We start from the raw sequence: 24,761 nt of genomic DNA, 5'->3' as shown, positions 1-24,761 counted from the left end.
ATGACATCATTCTGACATCACAGACACTAGGTGGTAATAAATTGCTGCTGCTGGGAGGTGCGGCTTTGATAGGTGAAGAAGGAGTTGTCGTCTAAGGACGAAGTTGAAAAGAATGATGAAGATTATTCTTTTTGCGATTTTTCTCCTGGTGAGCTTGCTCACCATGGGGACCCAAGGCCGGCCTATATATCCATCTGAAGGTAAGGGAGAATTATTTCTAGGATTTTCTATTAGTAAGGATTAAAAAACAAAATGATATAGGATTACAGGCCAATTATCATAGCAGAGCACTATGGCTGATGCGCCCTCCCTATTTATTATTATTACTTTAATTACATAAATATAGGTAATTTCTTTTTAAACATATTGCAGTATTCTACATGTTACTATGTGTTACATAATGGCAATTTGAAAAAAGAAGATTGAACACCCGTCACTTTATCAGACAGACAAGTGTTATGTTATTATTATATATACACTGCACTGTCTCTTATTTCCTTCTTTACACCGTGTGGGGTATCTTAGGGAGCGCCAGCTTCCAACACCCCTCTTATTCTGTATGTATTTATCACAGCATTTACCCGCCCACATTACGTGTCGCTGCGATATACGTACCGATGTAATTCCTGTTCTGGTAACACTATTGTATAATGTCGCTGCCAGAGCAAAAGCATCAACAATGCTTCATTCCTGTGTCCGGGTTTTCTTTATTCTGTGTCTAGTATTTATAGGATGTTTTATTATTACTACAGAGCAAATAATATAAATACAATGTGTAGATAGATAGATAGATAGATAGATAGATAGATAGATAGATAGATACTAGGGCCTAATCCCAGCTAGCTGGCTCCATGCAGTAGGTCACAAGTGGCATTATGACATCATTATGACATCACAGGCACTAGGTGGCAATAAATTGCTGCTGCTGGGAGGTGCGGCTTTGATAGGTGAAGAAGGAGTTGTCGTCTGAGGACGAAGTTGAGAAGAATGATGAAGATTATTCTTTTTGCGATTTTTCTCCTGGTGATCTTGCTCACCATGGGGACCCAAGGCCGGCCTATATATCCATCTACAGGTAAGGGGGAATTATTTATAGGACTTTCTATTAGTAAGGATTCAAAAACAAAATGATATAGGATTACAGGCCTACTATCATAGCAGAGCCCTATGGCTGATGCGCCCGCCCTATTTATTGTTATTATTATTATAAGCACATAAATATAGGTAATTTCTTTTTAAACATATTGCAGTATTGTACATTTTACTATGTTTTACATAATGGCAATTTGAAAAAAGAAGATTGAACACCCGTCACTTTATCAGACAGACAAGTGTTATGTTATTATTATATATACACTGCACTGTCTCTTATTTCCTTCTTTACACCGTGTGGGGTATCTTAGGGAGCGCCAGCTTCCAACACCCCTCTTATTCTGTATGTATTTATCACAGCATTTACCCCCCTCACATTACGTGTCGCTGCGATATACAGTAAGTACCGATGTAATTCCTGTTCTGGTAACACTATCGTATAATGTCGCTGCCAGAGCAAAATCATCAACAATCCTTCATTCCTGTGTCCGGGTTTTCTTTATTCTGTGTCTAGTATTGATAGGATGTTTTATGATTACTACAGAGCAACTAATATAAATACAACGTGTAGGTAGGTAGATAGATAGATAGATAGATAGATAGATAGATAGATAGATAGATAGATACATAAATACATACATACATACATACATACATACATACATACTAGGGCCTAATCCCAGCTAGCTGGCTCCATGCAGTGGGTCACAGGTGGCATTATGACATCATTATGACATCACAGACACTAGGTGGCAATAAATTGCTGCTGCTGGGAGGTGCGGCTTTGATAGGTGAAGAAGGAGTTGTCGTCTAAGGACGAAGTTGAAAAGAATGATGAAGATTATTCTTTTTGCGATTTTTCTCCTGGTGAGCTTGCTCACCAAGGGGACCCAAGGCCGGCCTATATATCCATCTACAGGTAAGGGGGAATTATTTCTAGGACTTTCTATTAGTAAGGATTAAAAATCAAAATTATAAAGGATTACAGCCTATTATCATAGCAGAGCCCTATGGCTGATGCGGCTACCCTATTTGTTGTTGTTATTATTATTAGATAGATAGAGCCATATAAAACACACCATACGCCTATTGGGCCTAATCCCAGCTATCTGGCTCCATGCAGTAGGTCACAGGCGGCATTATGACATCATTATGACATCATAGACACTAGGTGGTAGTAAATTGCTGCAGATACATAGATAGATAGATAGATAGATAGATAGATAGATAGATAGATAGATAGATAGATAGATAATCTCTCGCTGTGAAATGCTCTCTTGTGAGTCTCCATGCACTATTACATCACTGGGTCACAGAATACTCTGTAGTTATGTAATGTCTAAGTAATACACACGTGACACTCTTAATAAAGACACACAAACACACACATATGTATAATGTATGTCTTTCTGTTTATGTTTAAAGGCTTGGCTGAGGCGCCATTGGCGCATGCTGCTCAATCGAGGAGCTTTAATTGGCATCAAGGTACAGTAATTGTTGTATTTGTTGCTCTGCACCAATTCCCTTAATGTATAAGTGTAAATGAAGATAGTTACCGTGTTGGCTGGGAATGACATTATTAGTCCCCTATAGTTACATACTCCCTCTATGGATGGTTATAGCAGTGTGTGTCAGAGAGGCGCCTCAGGCAGCAGTACAGCTCTCCAGGCGGCACACATAGGCCTGTACATGTCACTGTCTCATACACGGCCCTGTGACAGGATTACTGGTCAGCTTCTAAATTACACAGGAGTCAGCCATTCTTATCCTGGCCATAAATAACCACACGCGATAGGCTGACAGCAGTCATGTGCGCATTGTCCCCTTCCGATAGGCTCATTATCAGCACCTCAGCTGTTCTCAGGCGACACGTGCTGTAATTGGCAGATATCAGCGGCAGTATCACAGCATACAGTATGTAGGCAGCTTACACATCCCAGCCTTACTGATGTGATCTGTCTCTCTAAGGGGGTTTGCAATTAACCCTGTTAAGCGCTGGCATTGGGGTACCAGGTGAGTCAATTAGCAGTGGTAAACTACAGCGGCTAATTGAATAGACCATAAGTGTAATAATTCCCCATATCCAATGTCTCTACATGTAACGTTTCTCACGTGCGTCTCTCATCTGTCTTTATTTCCTGAACAGTTACACTGGATTGGAAAACCGTGGTTACCAACATCGGTTTCATTGGACTAGTGATACTTGCCGGAATGTGCCTTTGTTGTACTGCATAGTAAGTTACTAACATTCTGTACACATTATATTACATTACATAGGTGCTCTCTGAAAGGAATTCAGCCTCTTGTTTTACCCCTCGATGTGATGGCCTACTGACGTCAGTGAGAGCAATCCTTAACGTTACAGATAATACACGACACCATGTAGTTAAGAATCACTCTGCTTTATTGAATGTTTTAACATTGGTATAAAAAGAGAACACATAAGGGTGTAACTGATAAGTGTAAAAGGGCTCATTGGCTTAGGGGTGGTGCCCTAGTGGGGTACGTAGGGGTGGTTAATACTTGACATAACATAATTGGATATAGCAGTTGCTAGGCAGATGTTATATACGTTGCATCAAACGGAACTTAACACAAGATCTTTTAGTAACACACAGAAGTAGAAAAAGCAGGTTTCATCTGGTATAGAACTGACCTTGGATGCTGAAGGGTTAAACATGCTATATGAATTGTTATGTGTTTGAATAGACACGTACGCACTCTCTACAAGATGCCTTTGTCTGTTCATATAATATAAGGCTTGTGTGTGTCTTATCTTCAAGGACAATTACATACTAGATCAAAACTGTTACTTCTGTGTGTTACTAAAATATCCCGCATGTAATGTCGTATGCTACTTCTATTTATCCAATCATATGCTTGCACATATTGTATACACCCATGTTTCTTTTCTATATAGTACGCTGTAATTTATTAAATAAACAGAGTGATTCTTAACTACATGGTGTCGTGTATTATCTGTAACGTTAAGGATTGCTCTCACTGACGTCAGTGGCCATCACATCGAGGTAATCAAAGAGAGGTAGGGGTCCTTTCAGCTGGGGGCTCGTCCGGGATTCAGTGATCGTCCCTGAATGGTAAGAATAGAGAATTTATTGTCTATCTTTGCCATACAGGATTGCGGTCATACACTGAAGCTGAATCCGTGTCAGTGTTCCGGGAACACGTGACAAGGTAATATTTAAGTCCGGGACTTAATATTACGAAGTTTTATGTAAAAACATAAAACAGGTATCAGGGATACCATAGAATCTTTAATGTCTGGGACTTAAAGATACGTCTGAGAAAGGACCAGGAGTCCAAGCGCAATTCTCCAAAGACGTTAGTATCTGGGATACTTAAAAAAATATATAGACCTGGGGTCTATACATAACGTAGATTATACCTCGATCTGATCGTCTATATATATATTCTTGTATGTTGTAGTGAGATAAGTTCTTATATTTGGTTCAGACGGCTGGTAAGTTTTCGTCTGCCAGATATCTTTACTCAAAACTCTTTTCTTGCTTCCTGTTTAAAACGCTGTATTTTTCTGACATCTTGTACGAATGGTAAGCGTACCCGTCAAAAGATTTCATGTTCTCATTATACAGATAATATTGTGATATTGTCAATGACTAATTAACTGGTGTTAGCTAATGCATGCATAGAAAGTTTTTAAATTGCATTTTTTGTTGTGAAATTGCATAGAACGTATTTTTGTTGTGAAATTGCATAGAATGTTTTTTTTTTTTTTGTAAACTGCATTTTTGTTGTGATATTGCATAGACAGTTGTTATAAGTTGTTGTAGAAATTGCGTAGAAAGCTGGTGTAGATTGTATTCTTTACTATGGGAGGGGGTCAGAGTAAGACAGTCATTTATCCTCCACCTTTACCAGGAGAGACATGTAAGGAGTATGTAGCCCGTAACTCCACCACAGATTATTATCTAGTTAACCCTTGGGTAGATAACTTAGCGGGGTGGACAGAGAAAGTTGGCAGCCCCAGCCCATTCCCCCGTGATGGTATTAATTATCCATTTTATATGGACATGATCAAAGGGCTTTGTCTGGGAGACAAGGAAGCCTGGCCGTGGTATGATCATGACCCACAATGGGACATGACATATATGCGCGCTGGAGGAGAGCAATGGCTCACGATAGCACCTCATTGGTATGACAAAAATATCAAGCAGAAACAGCGTAGAATAAAATCTGTAACTTCCCGACTACACAAAGCTGAGGAATTTAGAAGCAACAAGTTTCTGAAAAACTCTTCTCCTCCGCCCTACAGTCCCCTATACCCCTCCTTAAAAGACACAGATCTTTTAGCTGCAGTTGCTTTGTCACGAATGCCGATGCAAAGGGGAGGGGGAGGAGGGGAAGGGGAAGGAGAAGGAGGCTCAGTTGCTTTGTCACGAATGCCGATGCAAAGGGGAGGGGGAGGAGGGGAAGGGGAAGGAGAAGGAGGCTCAGGAGGAATAGCCCCCCCTGACAGTACCCTCCACATAGACGTAACCACCCCCGCCCCTAGTGCCCCTACTCCTAACAGACAAACCGTCTCCCGCCGCAACGCTGACTTAACTATTGCTACTGACAACCCTCTCACCCCCTCCACAACGCGATCCGGCACTGGTTTCCTCGGTGTCGCCACCCACCTGCCCTTCATGACAGTAGGGGATCAGTTGTTAAAGAAACCCATTGAAATAGAGGATTTAGACAGAATTGTTAAGAACTGTCCCAAACCCACTGTTGCACCTGACGGCTGCATAGCTTACTTGAAAAAGGCTTGCACAGGACGCAGCTATACTCAAGAAGATATGAAGCTGATCATAGATGGGGTTATAGACCATTACAACGGGTGGGATTGGAAAAAGATTCCCACCATAAACACTCCTACCACCCTTAACGATGCCGTTCGCTACCCTCTCAATACTGGGGACGGTGTAACGGAGATGTGGAAGGAAATTGAGACCCATATGAAAGAGATTTTTAAAACCCGGGCTTCTCTTCCCATTGCCGTAGCATGTAAACAAAAGCCCACTGAAACTGTCACTGAGTTCTGGAAGAGGTTTAAAAAGTGTTGGTCTGAAGATGCAGGTCTCACTCTTGTAGATACAGACCATTTACTAATTTCTACCTTTGTAAATAACTTGTTGCCATCTGTTATGGTCCCAGTTAAGCAAGGTGTTTCTTCCTGGACCTCTGATAATATTAAGGAATTTGAAAAGCACTTATATGAAAAGGAAGCTGCAGGATGCTTTGATGTTAAAAAACCCTTGCAGAATGCCCCAACTCATAATTACCAAAATCAGAGAGGTCGGGGAGATAGACGCCAGCAGCACTCCACTGGCCCACCCCGTAATCCAGCCCGATATCAAAACCCACAAGCCAGGCCACCCCACCCCCCTGACTCTGCCAGCAGGAAACAAACCTCCTGCTTCAACTGTGGAAGGGACGATCACTGGGCAAGGGATTGCCCTTGTCCCTCACAAAACCACCGACAGCCCCAAGCTCCGGCTCCCTCCCGGGATCATCCCCGACAGTCACACAACAACCCCTTTCAGGATCATGTCCGATTCCGAGTTGACTGGCAGGACCCCTCCCACTGACGGGGCCCGGAGGAGGGTATCCCAGCCTTTGCCCAGCTCACCAGACACTGGAAGGACCCACCGCTACTAACCTTGATTATAGGAAAGAGAGCAATCCCTTTCCTGGTAGATAGCGGGGCAACTACTAGTGTTTTGTGTGTCGACCTGTACGATGGTCATTTGGTAAAGACTGCTCCTTCAATGGGAATCAATGGGATACCCACAGATGCTTACCTGACAGATGCCCTTAGTGTCAGAACCACGGGAGGCACATATATGGGTAAACACAATTTCACTGTAATACCTGAATGTCCAATTAATCTTCTGGGAAGGGATCTTCTTAGCAGGCTCGAAATCTCCATTCTCCCTTCACCCACTGGCAGTGGCCTGGAGGTTGAGTCCCCACACCTACCGGTGTGGGAAGCAACAGACATTACACCTGATTTTGACAAAGTAAACCCTGCTCTATGGTCGGAGGGTCCCTATGACACTGGCCTCATTCCTTGCACACCATATAGAGCAACCCTGAAACCTGACACACAACCTGTCTATCAAAAGCAATACCCCTTGTCACAAGAGAAGATTGAAGGTCTTAGACCAATGATACAACAGTTTCTCCAACAAGGCATTCTCAGACACGTAATTTCACCTTACTGCACACCAGTCAACCCAGTTGCTAAGTCAGATGGCAGTGTAAGGTTTGTACAAGACCTTAGGGCAATTAACCAACTCATTGTGCCTATAGCACCCATTGTACCTGACATTAACTCACTCATTTCAGCTATCCCTGCAGATGCTGCATTTTTTTCGGTAATTGATTTAAAAAATGCATTTTTTAGCATTCCAGTGGATGCACAGACACAGTTACTTTTTGCATTTTCTTTTGAGGGCAAGCAACTCACCTGGTGTCGTTTACCCCAGGGCTTCATTGACGCACCTGTTGTGTATAGCATTGTACTCCAGGCCACATTGGGGCCCTGGCACCCTCACCATGGTTCAGTCCTGCTACAGTATGCAGATGATCTGCTGCTCTGTAGTCAAACTGAGGAGGCCTGCCGGGAGGATGGTATATCACTGTTAAACTGGCTCTGTGAATGTGGACACAAGGTGTCCAAAACAAAAATGCAATGGTGTAAGAAGCATGTGGATTACTTGGGTTTTGTGCTCACTCAGGGGGAAAGGAAAGTCAGTCCACAGCGCATTCAGTCTGTATTGGGCCTGGTCACCCCAACTACCCAGAGGGAACTGCTGTCTTTTCTGGGTATGGTAAATTACTGCAGACAGTGGATATCTGATTGTTCCTATTATGATAACATTTTGAGACAAGCCACACTGAAAGACAAACCTAATATTGTACAATGGTCACAAGAAATGTTAACTGCATATGAAAGCTTAAAGTGTATGTTAATGAAAAGTCCGGCACTTGGCCTCCCCAACTATGTACTACCTTTTCATTTGTTTGCAAGGGACAATTGTAAAACCATGGCGGGGGTGCTCACACAGTTTCATGGAGGAAAGTTGCGCCCAGTGGCATTTTTTTCCAAAGTAATGCCTGTCACAGTGCAAGGTATGCCTGCTTGCCTCAGGGCACTTGCAGCCTGTGCAATGGTAACTGAAATGGCCACCACACTCACCCTAGGCCACACAACAATACTTCACACCACTCATGATGTTCTAACCATTTTAAAAGGGTTACACACACAACACATGTCAGCTCAGCGCCTCAGTGGATATGAGGTTCTCCTTTTAAACAACCCCTCCCTCACCATTAAGTATGCCACCAACTCTTCAGGTCCTGCACCCATTCTCAACGCTCTACTGGGGCTCAAAGGTCCTGAAGACCACCCTCCTGAACCCCATGACTGCTCAGCTTCCATTGAGTCAGAAACATCCCCCAGACTGGACATGTCCCCTGTCCCTGTCCCCGACGCGGATGTCATTTTTGTAGATGGTTCCTGTAGCAGACCCAATGACACCACGTACCAAGCGGGTTATGCTATTGTCACTCTCCCTGACATTATTCTGGAAGCACAGCCCATTCCTTACCAGTCAGCACAGGCTGCAGAGCTCATTGCTCTCACAAGGGCTTGTCACCTTTACCAGAATAAACCAGTCACCATCTACACTGACTCCAAATACGCGTACGGCGTCGTGCATGACCATGGGGTCATTTGGCGACGCCGTGGTTTCCTTGGAGCTGATGGAAAAGGCATATCACATGCCCAACTCATCTCTGACCTTCTGCATGCCATAACCCTGCCCTCTGACATTGCAATCCTCCATTGCAGGGCACACACAGGGGGGAAGGATGCAGTCTCCCTTGGAAATGCTCTTGCTGACTCTGCTGCCAAACATGCGGCCTCACAGCCCATCACTCAGGCCCACATGTCCATCATGACCCCCCCAGCTCTCGACAACCACTACCTGATCACCCAGTTACAGGCCTCAGCCTCCAAAGCCGACCTAGCTGACTGGACTTACCCAGTTTTGCAGAAGAATCCTAAAACAGGATTAATCTGCAAAGAGGGGAAACCTTGTATACCCCAGTCCAGTGCACCCTTGTTTATTGCCCACTACCATGGCATAGGACACCACAGTAAGGCAACAACTACCTTACTCTTACGTAATGATTTCTATGTCACGGATGCCAAGTCATTAGTAGATCAGTATGTCAGTAGATGCATCACTTGTCTGCGAAACAACCCCAACAACCCTGACAAGGCAAAACATCAGCATCTTGAATACCCCACCACACCCTTTACACACCTGCAAATTGACTTCACCCATATCCCAGGTACTGGTAAACAGGAGTATGCCCTGGTCATTGTAGACATGTTCTCTCGATGGCCAGAGGTATTCCCCACTAAATCTGAGGATGCAAAGACAGTTGCTAGGATCCTAACTCAGGAAATCATCCCCAGATGGGGGTGCCCATTGCAAATCAATAGTGATAAAGGCTCCGCCTTTACAGCAAAAATTACACAGGCCTTGGTAAAGGCCCTGCAGGTGGAATGGAAATTCCACATCCCGTATCACCCGCAGAGTTCAGGGGTCGTAGAACGCATGAATAGGACCCTCAAAGACAAGCTTAGGAAGGCCACAGGGGGTACCTTCCATAAATGGAAGAAGGTCCTTCCTATTATCCTAGCAGAGATCAGAATGACCCCACAAAAGACTCTGGGTTACTCCCCATTTGAAATACTAATGGGTAGGCCTTTTCCTACACCCTGGGCTAAGAAACCACTAGTAATACAGGAAGGAGATCTAGAACTCATCAGAGAAGAGTATGTCAGGTCCCTGATAACAAAACTGAATGAAATTGAACATGAGGTTGTTTGTAAAAACCCTTTGAATCCACAGGAACCTACACACCCCTTTAAAGTCGGAGACAGAGTCGTGGTGAAGGTGCTCCCCAGGAACAAGAGCCCAGGAGACTTCACCTATGGTCCAGAGACAGAGGTCGTAGCAGCTACCCGAACAGCAGTCCTGACAGAGGAAAGTCCTACCTGGATCCATGCATCCCGAGTAAAAAAGGTTCCTAGACCAGACCTAGAGAGGGAAGCAAGTGATTCCAGTGAGGTACGAACCGGGGCAGACAGCCCTGACCTCCCACCTAGCGAAGACAGAAGAACAGAAAACGATGAAGAACCTGCCCCCTATCTCTATCCTGGGGACTATCTCGATAGCCCTACTGGCCCTCATTCACCTCACAATATGTGAAGTCAGCATCACACAAACAGATGGGGTCCCCACCTTGTGGTACAATTCCTCTAACACACACGTAGCCACATATATCCTTGACTATTTTATGTTCCCCAAAATTGCTGATGACAAATATTATATACAACAAAGGAGGAAATCAGGAATGTCTGAGACAGTATATATTTGTGTTACTGACGAATGGTACTATGACATTAGATATTATGGATCTAATTGTAATTCCTGGGAAGCTGTGGGGTGGAATACAGGAACAGATTGGGGATATCGCCCATCAGCTGCCAGAAACAGATATGGTCAACATCTGAACCTACTTCAAAGATTGTCTATTCATAAAATGGAAGAGGGCCCAGACTCATATCGGTTCAGGCTAAACATAGTGCATCCCAGCAACCGGGATAATGCAACTTATGTAGTTGGTATATGGTGGCAAGCAGGGTACTATAGTGCAAGACAAAGGTTTTATTTATGGGATATGTACAAAAACCCAAAATACCAGCCTAAAATTGCTCCCCAAAACAAACCTTTAAAGCCCCATATTGCCACTTCTAAAGATATGGTGGCTATTACTAACCCTACCTTTGAAGACACCCTAGCTATTGAAACTGGTTTCTCTGACATTAATTTTTGGTTGGAATGGATGAAGTATAGTGCTAACAAACACAATAAAAGCAACTGTTATGTCTGTGGCAAATCTAGGCCCCACCTAGGTACAGTGCCCCTTAATATACCCCTAGAACAGGAAAATTGTTTTTTCAGCCTTTTTAATGACACCAAAACAAATGACAGTCAGTGCGAAATGTGGAAAAGGGAATATCCCATATTGTCAAAAAATCCCAACCCAGGAAATACCATAACCATATATCCTGGAAACTATACCTGTTATACATCTAACATCACCCCAGGGAGAAATTTAAAAACCTTCCCACCAGGGTATTGTGCAAATAAAAGAACAACTGTTTTAGTCAACCAAACTAGATCACTAGGCGACATTTATTATATATGTGGGGATATGAAGCTTAGAACTAAATTAGACACACCATGGTATGGTGAGTGTGCCCTGGCCAAAGTCATAATGCCACTCCTAATGATCACCGATGACCCCAATCCTCCCTCTAATACTCCTGCTAATCGAAAGAAAAGAGCACTCCCAGGAGGTAGCTTTGACCCCCACGTGTACATTGATGCTATAGGGGTCCCAAGAGGTGTTCCAAATGAGTTCAAAGCTAGAGATGAGGTGGCTGCGGGTTTTGAGTCATTGTTCCCTATAGTAACTGTAAATAAAAACGTAGCCTGGATTAATTATATATATTATAATCAACAAAGATTTGTTAATGATACCAAAGATGCTCTTAAAGGTATAGCTGAACAGCTAGAAGCCACTTCCCAAATGACATTTCAAAATAGAATGGCCCTTGACATGATTCTAGCAGAAAAAGGCGGTACATGTGTTTACATTAGTAAGGTGGAAGGCTGTTGTACATATATTCCTGACAACACTGGTCCCAATGGTAAGGTTACTTTAGCCATAAACAAGTTAGAAACCTTATCCATAGAACTCAAGAAAAATTCAGGTATTGATAACCCATGGAGCCAATATTTTGGGTGGTTTGAAAATTGGAAACAGGCTCTTGTGCAAATAAGCATATTCATACTTGTAACTTTAATTCTTTTAGGCATTATAGTTTATTGTGTAATTCCCTGTGGAAAGAAACTTACCTCCAAAGGCATTGATAAGGCCCTGATGTACTATGATATAACCCCCAGTCCTGTCACCTCCTCTGATAGTAAGGGACCCGACGATTATGCCCAATATCTCAAGAACTGGAGGAACAAGAAAGGAGCCTCACTTAAGAATCATGTCATATAACAATCATGATTCTAAGAGGGGATTGAAGGGTTAAACATGCTATATGAATTGTTATGTGTTTGAATAGACACGTACGCACTCTCTACAAGATGCCTTTGTCTGTTCATATAATATAAGGCTTGTGTGTGTCTTATCTTCAAGGACAATTACATACTAGATCAAAACTGTTACTTCTGTGTGTTACTAAAATATCCCGCATGTAATGTCGTATGCTACTTCTATTTATCCAATCATATGCTTGCACATATTGTATACACCCATGTTTCTTTTCTATATAGTACGCTGTAATTTATTAAATAAACAGAGTGATTCTTAACTACATGGTGTCGTGTATTATCTGTAACGTTAAGGATTGCTCTCACTGACGTCAGTGGCCATCACATCGAGGTAATCAAAGAGAGGTAGGGGTCCTTTCAGATGCCAGACCCACACAAGCCTGGTATCTGTATGAGAGACAAAGGCACCTAGCACAGGGCAGCACGCATCCATGCAAACACATAAGAGTTCATATAGCATGTTTTAACCCTTCACTAGGGAAATAGAAATATTCACTTTTACACTGTAACCACCACAAGGAAACTGATCATATAAAAAGTAATATGTACAAAGACAGAAGAGGTAACCCTTCAATCCCCTCTTAGAATCATGATTATTATATGACATGATTCTGGAGTGAGGCTCCTTTCTTGTTTCTCCAGTTCTTGAGATATTGGACATAATCGTCGGGTCCCTCACTATCAGAGGAGGTGACAGGACTGGTAGTTATATCATAATACATCAGGGCCTTATCAATGCCTTTGGAGGTAAGTTTCTTTCCACAGGGAATTACACAATAAACTATAATGCCTAAAAGAATTAAAGTTATGAGTATAAATATGCTTATTTGCACAAGAGCCTGTTTCCAATTTTCAAACCACCCAAAAATATTGGCTCCATGGGTTATCAATACCTGAATTTTTCTTAAGTTCTATGGATAAGGTTTCTAACTTGTTTATGGCTAAAGTAACCTTACCATTGGGACCAGTGTTGTCAGGAATATATGTACAACAGCCTTCCACCTTACTAATGTAAACACATGTACCGCCTTTTTCTGCTAGAATCATGTCAAGGGCCATTCTATTTTGAAATGTCATTTGGGAAGTGGCTTCTAGCTGTTCAGCTATACCTTTAAGAGCATCTTTGGTATCATTAACAAATCTTTGTTGATTATAATATATATAATTAATCCAGGCTACGTTTTTATTTACAGTTACTATAGGAAACAATGATTCAAAACCCGCAGCCACTTCATCTCTAGCTTTGAACTCATTTGGAACACCTCTTGGGACCCCTATAGCATCAATGTATACGTGGGGGTCAAAGCTACCTCCTGGGAGTGCTCTTTTCTTTCGATTAGCAGGAGTATTAGAGGGAGGAGTGGGGTCATCGGTGATCATTAGGAGTGGCATTATGACTTTGGCCAGGGCACACTCACCATACCATGGTGTGTCTAATTTAATTCTAAGTTTCATATCCCCACATATGTAATAAATGTCGCCTAATGATCTAGTTTGGTTGACTAAAACAGTTGTTCTTTTATTTGCACAATACCCTGGTGGGAAGGTTTTTAGATTTCTCCCTGTGGTGGTGTTAGATGTATAACAGGTATAGTTTCCAGGATATATGGTTATGGTGCTTCCTGGGTTGGGATTTTTTGACAATATGGGATATTCCCTTTTCCACATTTCGCACTGACTATCATTTGTTTTGGTGTCATTAAAAAGGCTGAAAAAACAATTTTCCTGTTCTAGGGGTATATTAAGGGGCACTGTACCGAGGTGGGGCCTAGATTTGCCACAGACATAACAGTTGCTTTTATTGTGTTTGTTAGCACTATACTTCATCCATTCCAACCAGAAATTGATGTCAGAGAAACCAGTTTCAATAGCTAGGGTGTCTTTAAAGGTGGGATTGTTAACGGCCATCATATCCTTGAAGGTGGTTATATGAGGTTTCAAGAGGTTGGGGCGTGGTTTAGAGGGCTTGAGCTGGGCATACTTTTCATTGTTAAACATATCCTGTAACAAGAATGGTGTAAGGGATGGGTTTAAAAAAAAAAGATTCACCTAGGACATAGGTGCCTGCATCAGTAGACTGGGGATGTTTTATGCTTAATATGAATTTACTATCACATCTGTTTTGTCTATGAAGGGTAAGACGGGTAAGCAGGGACTCACCATATTTGTCTTTACTTGAGAGAGCCTCTTTGGGCTGGTATCCATAACCATGGCCAGAATTCCATCCCACTGATCCCCAATACGCACATTTATTTCCCCAATATTTACTAGTAACACAAATATAGGCTTCAGTGGGGGTATTACGTGTACCATACTGATCACACTGCCAGGAATAATATTTGTTAAGACAGGGAGCAATGGTACAGAAATCTATTTTGTAGGTGGCAACCTCAGTATTGGAGGAGTTATACCAAAATGTGTAGGTGCCGGATTTTTGTGTAATGTCTACTTCAGCTGTAGCTTGGCAAGTGAGGACCATTAGGATTATCAACATAGTCCCCAGGATAGAGGTAGGGGACAGGTTCCTCATCTTCCTCTGTTCTTCTGTCTTCGCTAGGTGGGAGGTCAGGGCTGTCTGCCCCCGTTCGTACCTCGCTGGAATCACTTGCTTCCCTCTCTAGGTCTGGTCTAGGAACCTTTTTCACTCGGGATGCATGGATCCAGGTGGGGCTTTCCTCTGTCAGGACTGCTGTTCTGGTTACTGCTACGACCTCTGTCTCTGGACCGTAGGTAAAGTCTCCTGGGCTCTTGTTCCTGGGGAGCACCTTCACCACGACTCTGTCTCCGACTTTAAAGGGGTGTGTAGGTTCCTGTGGATTCAAAGGGTTTTTACAAACAACCTCATGTTCAATTTCATTCAGTTTTATTATCAGGGACCTGACATACTCTTCTCTGATAAGTTCTAGATCTCCCTCCTGTATTACTAATGGTTTCTTAGCCCAAGGTGTAGGGAAGGGCCTACCCATTAATATTTCAAAGGGGGAGTAACCCAAAGTCTTTTGTGGTGTCATTCTAATTTCTGCCAAGATAATGGGAAGGACTTGCTTCCATTTGTGGAAGGTGCCTCCTGTGGCCTTCCTAAGCTTGTCTTTGAGGGTCCTATTCATGCGTTCTACGACCCCTGAACTCTGCGGGTGATACGGGATGTGGAACTTCCATTCCACCTGCAGGGCCTTTACCAAGGCCTGTGTAATTTTTGCTGTAAAGGCGGAGCCTTTATCACTATTGATTTGCAATGGGCACCCCCATCTGGGGATGATTTCCTGAGTTAGGATCCTAGCAACTGTCTTTGCATCCTCAGATTTAGTGGGGAATACCTCTGGCCATCGAGAGAACATGTCTACAATGACCAGGGCATACTCCTGTTTACCAGTACCTGGGATATGGGTGAAGTCAATTTGCAGGTGTGTAAAGGGTGTGGTGGGGTATTCAAGATGCTGATGTTTTGCCTTGTCAGGGTTGTTGGGGTTGTTTCGCAGGCAAGTGATGCATCTACTGACATACTGATCTACTAATGACTTGGCATCCGTGACATAGAAATCATTACGTAAGAGTAAGGTAGTTGTTGCCTTACTGTGGTGTCCTATGCCATGGTAGTGGGCAATAAACAAGGGTGCACTGGACTGGGGTATACAAGGTTTCCCCTCTTTGCAGATTAATCCTGTTTTAGGATTCTTCTGCAAAACTGGGTAAATCCAGTCAGCTAGGTCGGCATTGGAGGCTGAGGCCTGTAACTGGGTGATCAGGTAATGGTTGTCGAGAGCTGGGGGGGTCATGATGGACATGTGGGCCTGAGTGATGGGCTGTGAGGCCGCATGTTTGGCAGCAGAGTCAGCAAGAGCATTTCCAAGGGAGACTGCATCCTTCCCCCCCGTGTGTGCCCTGCAATGGAGGATTGCAATGTCAGAGGGCAGGGTTATGGCATGCAGAAGGTCAGAGATGAGTTGGGCATGTGATATGCCTTTTCCATCAGCTCCAAGGAAACCACGGCGTCGCCAAATGACCCCATGGTCATGCACGACGCCGTGCGCGTATTTGGAGTCAGTGTAGATGGTGACTGGTTTATTCTGGTAAAGGTGACAAGCCCTTGTGAGAGCAATGAGCTCTGCAGCCTGTGCTGACTGGTAAGGAATGGGCTGTGCTTCCAGAATAATGTCAGGGAGAGTGACAATAGCATAACCCGCTTGGTACGTGGTGTCATTGGGTCTGCTACAGGAACCATCTACAAAAATGACATCCGCGTCGGGGACAGGGACAGGGGACATGTCCAGTCTGGGGGATGTTTCTGACTCAATGGAAGCTGAGCAGTCATGGGGTTCAGGAGGGTGGTCTTCAGGACCTTTGAGCCCCAGTAGAGCGTTGAGAATGGGTGCAGGACCTGAAGAGTTGGTGGCATACTTAATGGTGAGTGAGGGGTTGTTCAAAAGGAGAACCTCATATCCACTGAGGCGCTGAGCTGACATGTGTTGTGTGTGTAACCCTTTTAAAATGGTTAGAACATCATGAGTGGTGTGAAGTATTGTTGTGTGGCCTAGGGTGAGTGTGGTGGCCATTTCAGTTACCATTGCACAGGCTGCAAGTGCCCTGAGGCAAGCAGGCATACCTTGCACTGAGACAGGCATTACTTTGGAAAAAAATGCCACTGGGCGCAACTTTCCTCCATGAAACTGTGTGAGCACCCCCGCCATGGTTTTACAATTGTCCCTTGCAAACAAATGAAAAGGTAGTACATAGTTGGGGAGGCCAAGTGCCGGACTTTTCATTAACATACACTTTAAGCTTTCATATGCAGTTAACATTTCTTGTGACCATTGTACAATATTAGGTTTGTCTTTCAGTGTGGCTTGTCTCAAAATGTTATCATAATAGGAACAATCAGATATCCACTGTCTGCAGTAATTTACCATACCCAGAAAAGACAGCAGTTCTCTCTGGGTAGTTGGGGTGACCAGGCCCAATACAGACTGAATGCGCTGTGGACTGACTTTCCTTTCCCCCTGAGTGAGCACAAAACCTAAGTAATCCACATGCTTCTTACACCATTGCATTTTTGTTTTGGACACCTTGTGTCCACATTCACAGAGCCAGTTTAACAGTGATATACCATCCTCCCGGCAGGCCTCCTCAGTTTGACTACAGAGCAGCAGATCATCTGCATACTGTAGCAGGACTGAACCATGGTGAGGTTGCCAGGGCCCCAATGTGGCCTGGAGTACAATGCTATACACAACAGGTGCGTCAATGTAGCCCTGGGGTAAACGACACCAGGTGAGTTGCTTGCCCTCAAAAGAAAATGCAAAAAGTAACTGTGTCTGTGCATCCACTGGAATGCTAAAAAATGCATTTTTTAAATCAATCACAGAAAAAAATGCAGCATCTGCAGGGATAGCTGAAATGAGTGAGTTAATGTCAGGTACAATGGGTGCTATAGGCACAATGAGTTGGTTAATTGCCCTAAGGTCTTGTACAAACCTTACACTGCCATCTGACTTAGCAACTGGGTTGACTGGTGTGCAGTAAGGTGAAATTACGTGTCTGAGAATGCCTTGTTGGAGAAACTGTTGTATCATTGGTCTAAGACCTTCAATCTTCTCTTGTGACAAGGGGTATTGCTTTTGATAGACAGGTTGTGTGTCAGGTTTCAGGGTTGCTCTATATGGTGTGCAAGGAATGAGGCCAGTGTCATAGGGACCCTCCGACCATAGAGCAGGGTTTACTTTGTCAAAATCAGGTGTAATGTCTGTTGCTTCCCACACCGGTAGGTGTGGGGACTCGACCTCCAGGCCGCTGCTAGTGGGTGAAGGGAGAATGGAGATTTCGAGTTTGCTAAGAAGATCCCTTCCCAGAAGATTAATTGGACATTCAGGTATTACAGTGAAATTGTGTTTACCCATATATGTGCCTCCCGTGGTTCTGACACTAAGGGCATCTGTCAGGTAAGCATCTGTGGGTATCCCATTGATTCCCATTGAAGGAGCAGTCTTTTCCAAGTGACCGTCGTACAGGTCGACACACAAAACACTAGTAGTTGCCCCGCTATCCACCAGGAAAGGGATTGCTCTCTTTCCTATAATCAAGGTTAGTAGCGGTGGGTCCTTCCAGTGTCTGGTGAGTTGGGCAAAGGCTGGGATACCCTCCTCCGGGCCCCGTCAGTGGGAGGGATCCTGCCAGTCAACTCGGAATCGGACATGATCCTGAAAGGGGTTGTTGTGTGACTGTCGGGGATGATCCCGGGAGGGAGCCGGAGCTTGGGGCTGTCGCTGGTTTTGTGAGGGACAAGGGCAATCCCTTGCCCAGTGATCGTCCCTTCCACAGTTGAAGCAGGAGGTTTGTTTCCTGCTGGCAGAGTCAGGGGGGTGGGGTGGCCTGGCTTGTGGGTTTTGATATCGGGCTTGTGGGTTTTGATATCGGGCTGGATTGCGGGGTGGGCCAGTAAAGTGCTGCTGGCGTCTATCTCCCCGGTTTCTCTGATTTTGGTAATTATGAGTTGGGGCATTCTGCAAGGGTTTTTTAACATCAAAGCATCCTGCAGCTTCCTTTTCATATAAGTGCTTTTCAAATTCCTTAATATTATCAGAGGTCCAGGAAGAAACACCTTGCTTAACAGGGACCATAACAGATGGCAACAAGTTATTTACAAAGGTAGAAATTAGTAAATGGTCTGTATCTACAAGAGTGAGACCTGCATCTTCAGACCAACACTTTTTAAACCTCTTCCAAAACTCAGTGACAGTTTCAGTAGGTTTTTGCTTGCATGCTACAGCAATGGGAAGGGAGGCACGGGTCTTAAAGATTTCTTTCATGTGTTCTCCAATTTCCTTCCACATTTGCTTTACACCTTCCTCGGTATTGAGGGGGTAATTAGTGGCATTGTTTAGGACTGCAGGAGTGTTGATAGAGGGAATCATTTTCCAATCCCACCCGTTGTAATGGTCTATAACCCCATCTATGATCAGCTTCATATCTTCTTGAGTATAGCTGCGTCCTGTGCAAGCCTTTTTCAAGTAAGCTATGCAGCCGTCAGGTGCAACAGTGGGTTTGGGACAGTTCTTAACAATTCTGTCTAAATCCTCTATTTCAATGGGTTTCTTTAACAATTGATCCCCTACTGTCATGAAGGGCAGGTGTGTAGCGACACCGCTGGCACCAGCACTGTTTTCAAGGAAACCAGTGCCGGATCGCGTTATGGAGGGGGTAAGAGGGTGGTTAATGACAACAGTTGAGTCAGCGTTACGGCGGGAGGTGATTTGTTTGCTAGGAGTCTGGACTGTAGTTTCAAGCTGGGTTACATATATTTGATCATGGCCCGAGCGGCCACCACCTTCAATAGGAATGTCAGAGTCGCCACCCACAATAGCTGCGTCAGGGGCACTAGGGGCGGGGGTGGTTATGCCTGTGTGGAGGGTACTGTCAGGGGGGACTGTTCCTCCTGCAGAGCCTCCTGAGCCTCCTTCCCCTCCTCCTCCTCCCCCTCCCCCTTGCATCGGCATTCGTGACAAAGCAACTGCAGCTAAAAGATCTGTGTCTTTTAAGGAGGGATATAGGGGAGTGTAGGGCGGGGGAGAAGAGTTTTTTAGAAACTTGTTGCTTCTAAATTCCTCAGCTTTATGTAGTCTGGAAGTTACAGTTTTTATTCTACGCTGTTTCTGCTTGATATTCTTGTCATACCAATGAGGTGCTATCGTGAGCCATTGCTCTCCTCCAGCACGCATATATGTCATGTCCCATTGTGGGTCATGATCATACCACGGCCAGGCTTCCTTGTCTTCCAGACAAAGACCTTTGACCATGTCCATATAAAATGGATAATTAATACCATCACGGGGGAATGGGCTGGGGCTGACAACTTTCTCTGTCCACCCTGCTAAGTTATCCACCCAAGGGTTAACTAAATAATAATCTGTGGTGGAGTTACGAGCAACATACTCCTTACATGTCTCCCCTGGTAAAGGTGGAGGATAAATGACTGTCTTACTCTGACCCCCTCCCATAGTAAAGAATACAATCTACACCAGCTTTCTACGCAATTTCCACAACAACTTACAACAACTGTCTATGCAATATCACAACAAAAATGCAGTTTACACAAAAAAAAAAAAAAAAAACCTTCTATGCAATTTCACAACAAAAAGACTTTCTATGCAATTTCACAACAAAAAAATGCAATTTACAAAAACATTCTATGCATGCATTAGCTAACACCAGTTAATTAGTCATTGACAATATCACAATATTATCTGTATAATGAGAACATGAAATCTTTTGACGGGTACGCTTACCATTCGTACAAGATGTCAGAAAAATACAGCGTTTTAAACAGGAAGCAAGAAAAGTGTTTGAGTAAAGATATCTGGCAGACGAAAACTTACCAGCCGTCTGAACCAAATATAAGAACTTATCTCACTACAAACATACAAGAATATATTGGCGATCAAATCGGGGTATTCTCTACGTTACGTATAGACCCCAGGTCTATTTTTTTTTTTTTTTAAGTATCCCAGATACTAACGTCTTTGGAGAATTGCGCTTGGACTCCTGGTCCTTTCTCAGACGTATCTTTAAGTCCCAGACATTAAAGATTCTATGGTATCCCTGATACCTGTTTTATGCCTTTACATAAAACTACGTAATATTAAGTCCCGGACTTAAATATTACCTTATCACGTGTTCCCGGAACACGGAGTGAGTTCAAATTCAGTGTTTGAACGCAATCCCTTACGGCAAAGACAGACAATAAATTCTCTATCTTACCGGTCCGGGGGCGATCAACTGAATCCAGGACTGAGCCCCCACTTTGAAAGGAATTCAGCCTCTTGTTTTACCCCTCGATGTGATGGCCTACTGACGTCAGTGAGAGCAATCCTTAACGTTACAGATAATACACGACACCATGTAGTTAAGAATCACTCTGCTTTATTGAATGTTTTAACATTGGTATAAAAAGAGAACACATAAGGGTGTAACTGATAAGTGTAAAAGGGCTCATTGGCTTAGGGGTGGTGCCCTAGTGGGGTACGTAGGGGTGGTTAATACTTGACATAACATAATTGGATATAGCAGTTGCTAGGCAGATGTTATATACGTTGCATCAAACGGAACTTAACACAAGATCTTTTAGTAACACACAGAAGTAGAAAAAGCAGGTTTCATCTGGTATAGAACTGACCTTGGATGCCAGACCCACACAAGCCTGGTATCTGTATGAGAGACAAAGGCACCTAGCACAGGGCAGCACGCATCCATGCAAACACATAAGAGTTCATATAGCATGTTTTAACCCTTCACTAGGGAAATAGAAATATTCACTTTTACACTGTAACCACCACAAGGAAACTGATCATATAAAAAGTAATATGTACAAAGACAGAAGAGGTAACCCTTCACTCTCACCTCAAATATTTTCTTTTCCTGAAGAACTTGTCACTTACGCATGATGGAGGAAGCCATTTTGTGTATTTGACCAATATTCATAAGGATGCAGCCTAACACCTCAACAGGACCCATTGCCTCATGAATATTGCTCATCAGGTGCTTCAGTGACACCATTGGTACCCAGTGAATGGATAGGCTGCATTCCTGTGCATTTTGGTTTAACCCATAAAATAGCTGCCTTGTATAGTACAGGAGGAGACATCTAATTACCTTATCCCCTATCTGGGATGTATGAGGAAGTATGGGGTTATTTTATGGGCAAAGTCTGGTCATATTGGAGTCCTAAATTATTTGTAAATTATGAGGTTTCTAAGTATACTGTATATAGAGCAGTATTGGTTTAAGACCTCAGAGGGCAGAACTAATGGCTGCTTACACGGGGCATGTGTACCCATAGAGGTGAAGAATCGAATTGCTCCGGTGGATACCCATAACATTTGGGCACCCACAAAACAAATGCATTCCCTCCATTGAGTCTGTACCTAGTGAAGGGTGAGCACACAGAGAGTCAGAGCCGCTTGAAGGGAGTAGAAGACAAGATAAAGTATCCCTGGAAGTGAGGATAGTGCTAGCGATGATACATGAGGAAGAAGGGTCCTGCCTGTGAGAACTTATATGCTTAGGGGAGAGGTGAAGAGTTGGTGGGTGACCTGGGGAGAAGAGTAGGAGAGGGGCGGAGGGAGCAACAGAATTAGGATGAGGGATGGGGGGTAGGCTCTGATGAAGATGTGTGATTTTGTTTAGTGCCCGTTTGAAGCTGAAAATATCCAGACTTTTCCTCTTTGACCAATTACAAAGTACACTGTATACACAATGCAATTGTCAGTATACATTATATTCCGGGGTTTTATATGACCATCTATTGCATTGGAATACTGAAAATGAAAAAACAATCATTATAATCACCTTCAGTGAAGGTATCATTATGGGAATTGCAGAACGTCATTAGAACAATGAGTTAGACTATGAATATGGCAGAACTTGAGTAGAAAGAGAATGAGAATTATGGCTCAGTGATGGATACACCGGGGGAACAGGTCTCTGGGCTGTGCTCTGTGCACTATTATACCCTGACTGCTTCTCCTTATTGTTACATTTCAGCTTCCAATCATTGAAGGAGTGTCTGAGTAACGCCTTCCATCGGCTGATTTACGGAGTAGTGGAAGATGACATCGAGACACTAATGCAGCAACATCTACCCCAGCGAGGTAATTATAGTTATTACTACTACAAAGATGTCACTGCCAGGTATTTCTTATACTGAGGGAGCCGACACCTGCACTGCGCACTTGTCTCACTACAACTGTCAGTAATAATTCTGTATAGTTACTAATTTACATATCACATTACTGCAGAGGGTCAGGCAGCCACCAGGGGCGCCCTCAGTTGTGTTCTATACAATCATTCACATCAGTCCCTGCACCACTGGAGCTTACACACCTTACAGTAATGTCTTATCACTCACACAAATACACAGGATCTACCAGTATGTTTTTGTCAGCGCATGCTGATACCTGTAGTTTGGGAGGGATGATTTTTTTATCCTTTATTACTGTAGCTATAATTTATAGTTCTGTCAGGCAAGATACAGTAACTCATACAGCATGCAGTACCTTCTAGCACCTCCAGGGGGAGTATTACACTTACAGTACATACAGTATATACACCCTACTGTACAGAGATTATTCCTGCCCACCTCAGGTCCCCCACTCCAGAAATAATGTGCGTGTTTCTGCACATGTACAATGTAGAGCAGCATATTCTTACCATGGGCTTGTGTCCAACCCTTGGTAGGGCCCACGGTGCCACCAAATCAGTAACATGGAGAAAATATTTCTCTATTTTATTTTACTTGATATTAGGACAGTGCTTTATATTACACATGATGACATCATTCCTGCTTTATTATAGCTTCATAACTAAGTCTAGAATAGTCAATGTTTTTTGTAGTTCTGTACTAAAATTTTCTTGTGATTTCTTTCATGGTCAACAGCACACAGATACCTGGAATTGGACGATGATGATGATGAAGATGAAGAACCCCGTGGAAAAGATCACTACCATGTGAAACACGAGATGGGTCATCATCAGAGAGACCACCGCCAGAAATACCATGTAGCGGAGCGTCATAACATCGTACGCAACGGGAGAAAGGACCCCAGGCAGATGAAGAAAGAACAAAAACCATCAATAAAGAAGATCTTAAAGAAGCCCATCCAGAAACTGAATGTGAAAAAATTTGTGCCGAAAGCGCCCAAGATCGTCCAGAAATTGAAGGTGCCCAAATTCATCAAAAAAATGAGGCGCTAAAAGTCACCATTCAGGAAGGACGGCATTAACACCCTGTCCTGTGGTGATTTTCTGGATGCTCGGCTGTTTCTGGCTTCAGAGGCTTGATGGTGCCTATTACATTCTCCTGGCCGGTCCTGCCTTGGAGGCTGTGGCACTGACCATCGTGCGCAGATTGCAAACATCTTGGAGGCCTCCTGCTGGTCTCTCTGTCATTCCTGGTACTGCCGCTGACACCGCACTCTAGTGCTGAGCTACGTGGAGCTGGTCTCTGCTGTGGCTTCTTATCCATTCTGAGTGCTGGTGGTTAACATCAAAAATTTGCCTAAATTAATAAAGATCTTCTTGGGCACTTTTGTGTATTTGTACATTGAAAACATAGACTTTAAGGTATTGGAAAACAGCACACAAGGGCATCAAGCATTGAGCTAGGAAAGGATTAATTGGCACAACTTTGTATTAACTATGTAGCAATTAAGGGGTAATTCAGACCTGATAGCTAGGGTGCGATTTTTGCAGCCCTGGGATCAGGTAGTCAGCGCCTACAGGGGGAGGGGAAAAGTGGTGTGCATGTGTGCGTTCGCATTTGTAGCAGAGCTGCACAAACATCAGTTTGTGCAGTCACTGCTCAGCCCAGGAATTACTCTGCCGCTGCGATGGATTGCTGGTGATTGTGGCCGGAGTTGATGTCAGACGCCCTCCCTCCAAACGCCT

The 24,761-nt window shown here is 43.7% G+C and overlaps 1 protein-coding gene across 3 annotated transcripts; it reads left to right on the top strand.

Annotated features, from left to right (window-relative positions):
• On the top strand, positions 1-24,761 carry LOC134944517 (uncharacterized). 3 transcript variants are annotated; one of them, XM_063933139.1, is made up of 5 exons: positions 1-200; positions 2,518-2,577; positions 3,239-3,326; positions 22,860-22,966; positions 23,752-24,761. In XM_063933139.1, exons 1-5 carry the CDS (start codon positions 113-115, stop codon positions 24,066-24,068), a joined length of 660 nt encoding a protein of 219 aa, XP_063789209.1. In that variant the 5' UTR covers positions 1-112; the 3' UTR covers positions 24,069-24,761. The 3 variants fall into 3 exon arrangements, with proteins under 3 accessions (XP_063789209.1, XP_063789210.1, XP_063789208.1); XM_063933140.1 differs by lacking the exon at positions 1-200 and adding an exon at positions 952-1,075; XM_063933138.1 differs by lacking the exon at positions 1-200 and adding an exon at positions 1,589-2,011.

This window comes from Pseudophryne corroboree, chromosome 7, assembly GCF_028390025.1.
Source record: "Pseudophryne corroboree isolate aPseCor3 chromosome 7, aPseCor3.hap2, whole genome shotgun sequence".
NCBI classification, from domain to species: domain Eukaryota; kingdom Metazoa; phylum Chordata; class Amphibia; order Anura; family Myobatrachidae; genus Pseudophryne; species Pseudophryne corroboree.
Note: the sequence above shows the minus strand (reverse complement) of the source record. Positions and strands in the feature narration are given on the sequence as shown.

Coding starts and splice junctions, on each gene's coding strand:
- LOC134944517 (XM_063933139.1), top strand. CDS start 113: ATGATGAAGATTATTCTTTTTGCGATTTTTCTCCTGGTGAGCTTGCTC. Junction 201..2,517: donor GCCTATATATCCATCTGAAG/GTAAGGGAGAAT, acceptor TTATGTTTAAAG/GCTTGGCTGAGGCGCCATTG. Junction 3,327..22,859: donor TGCCTTTGTTGTACTGCATA/GTAAGTTACTAA, acceptor GTTACATTTCAG/CTTCCAATCATTGAAGGAGT.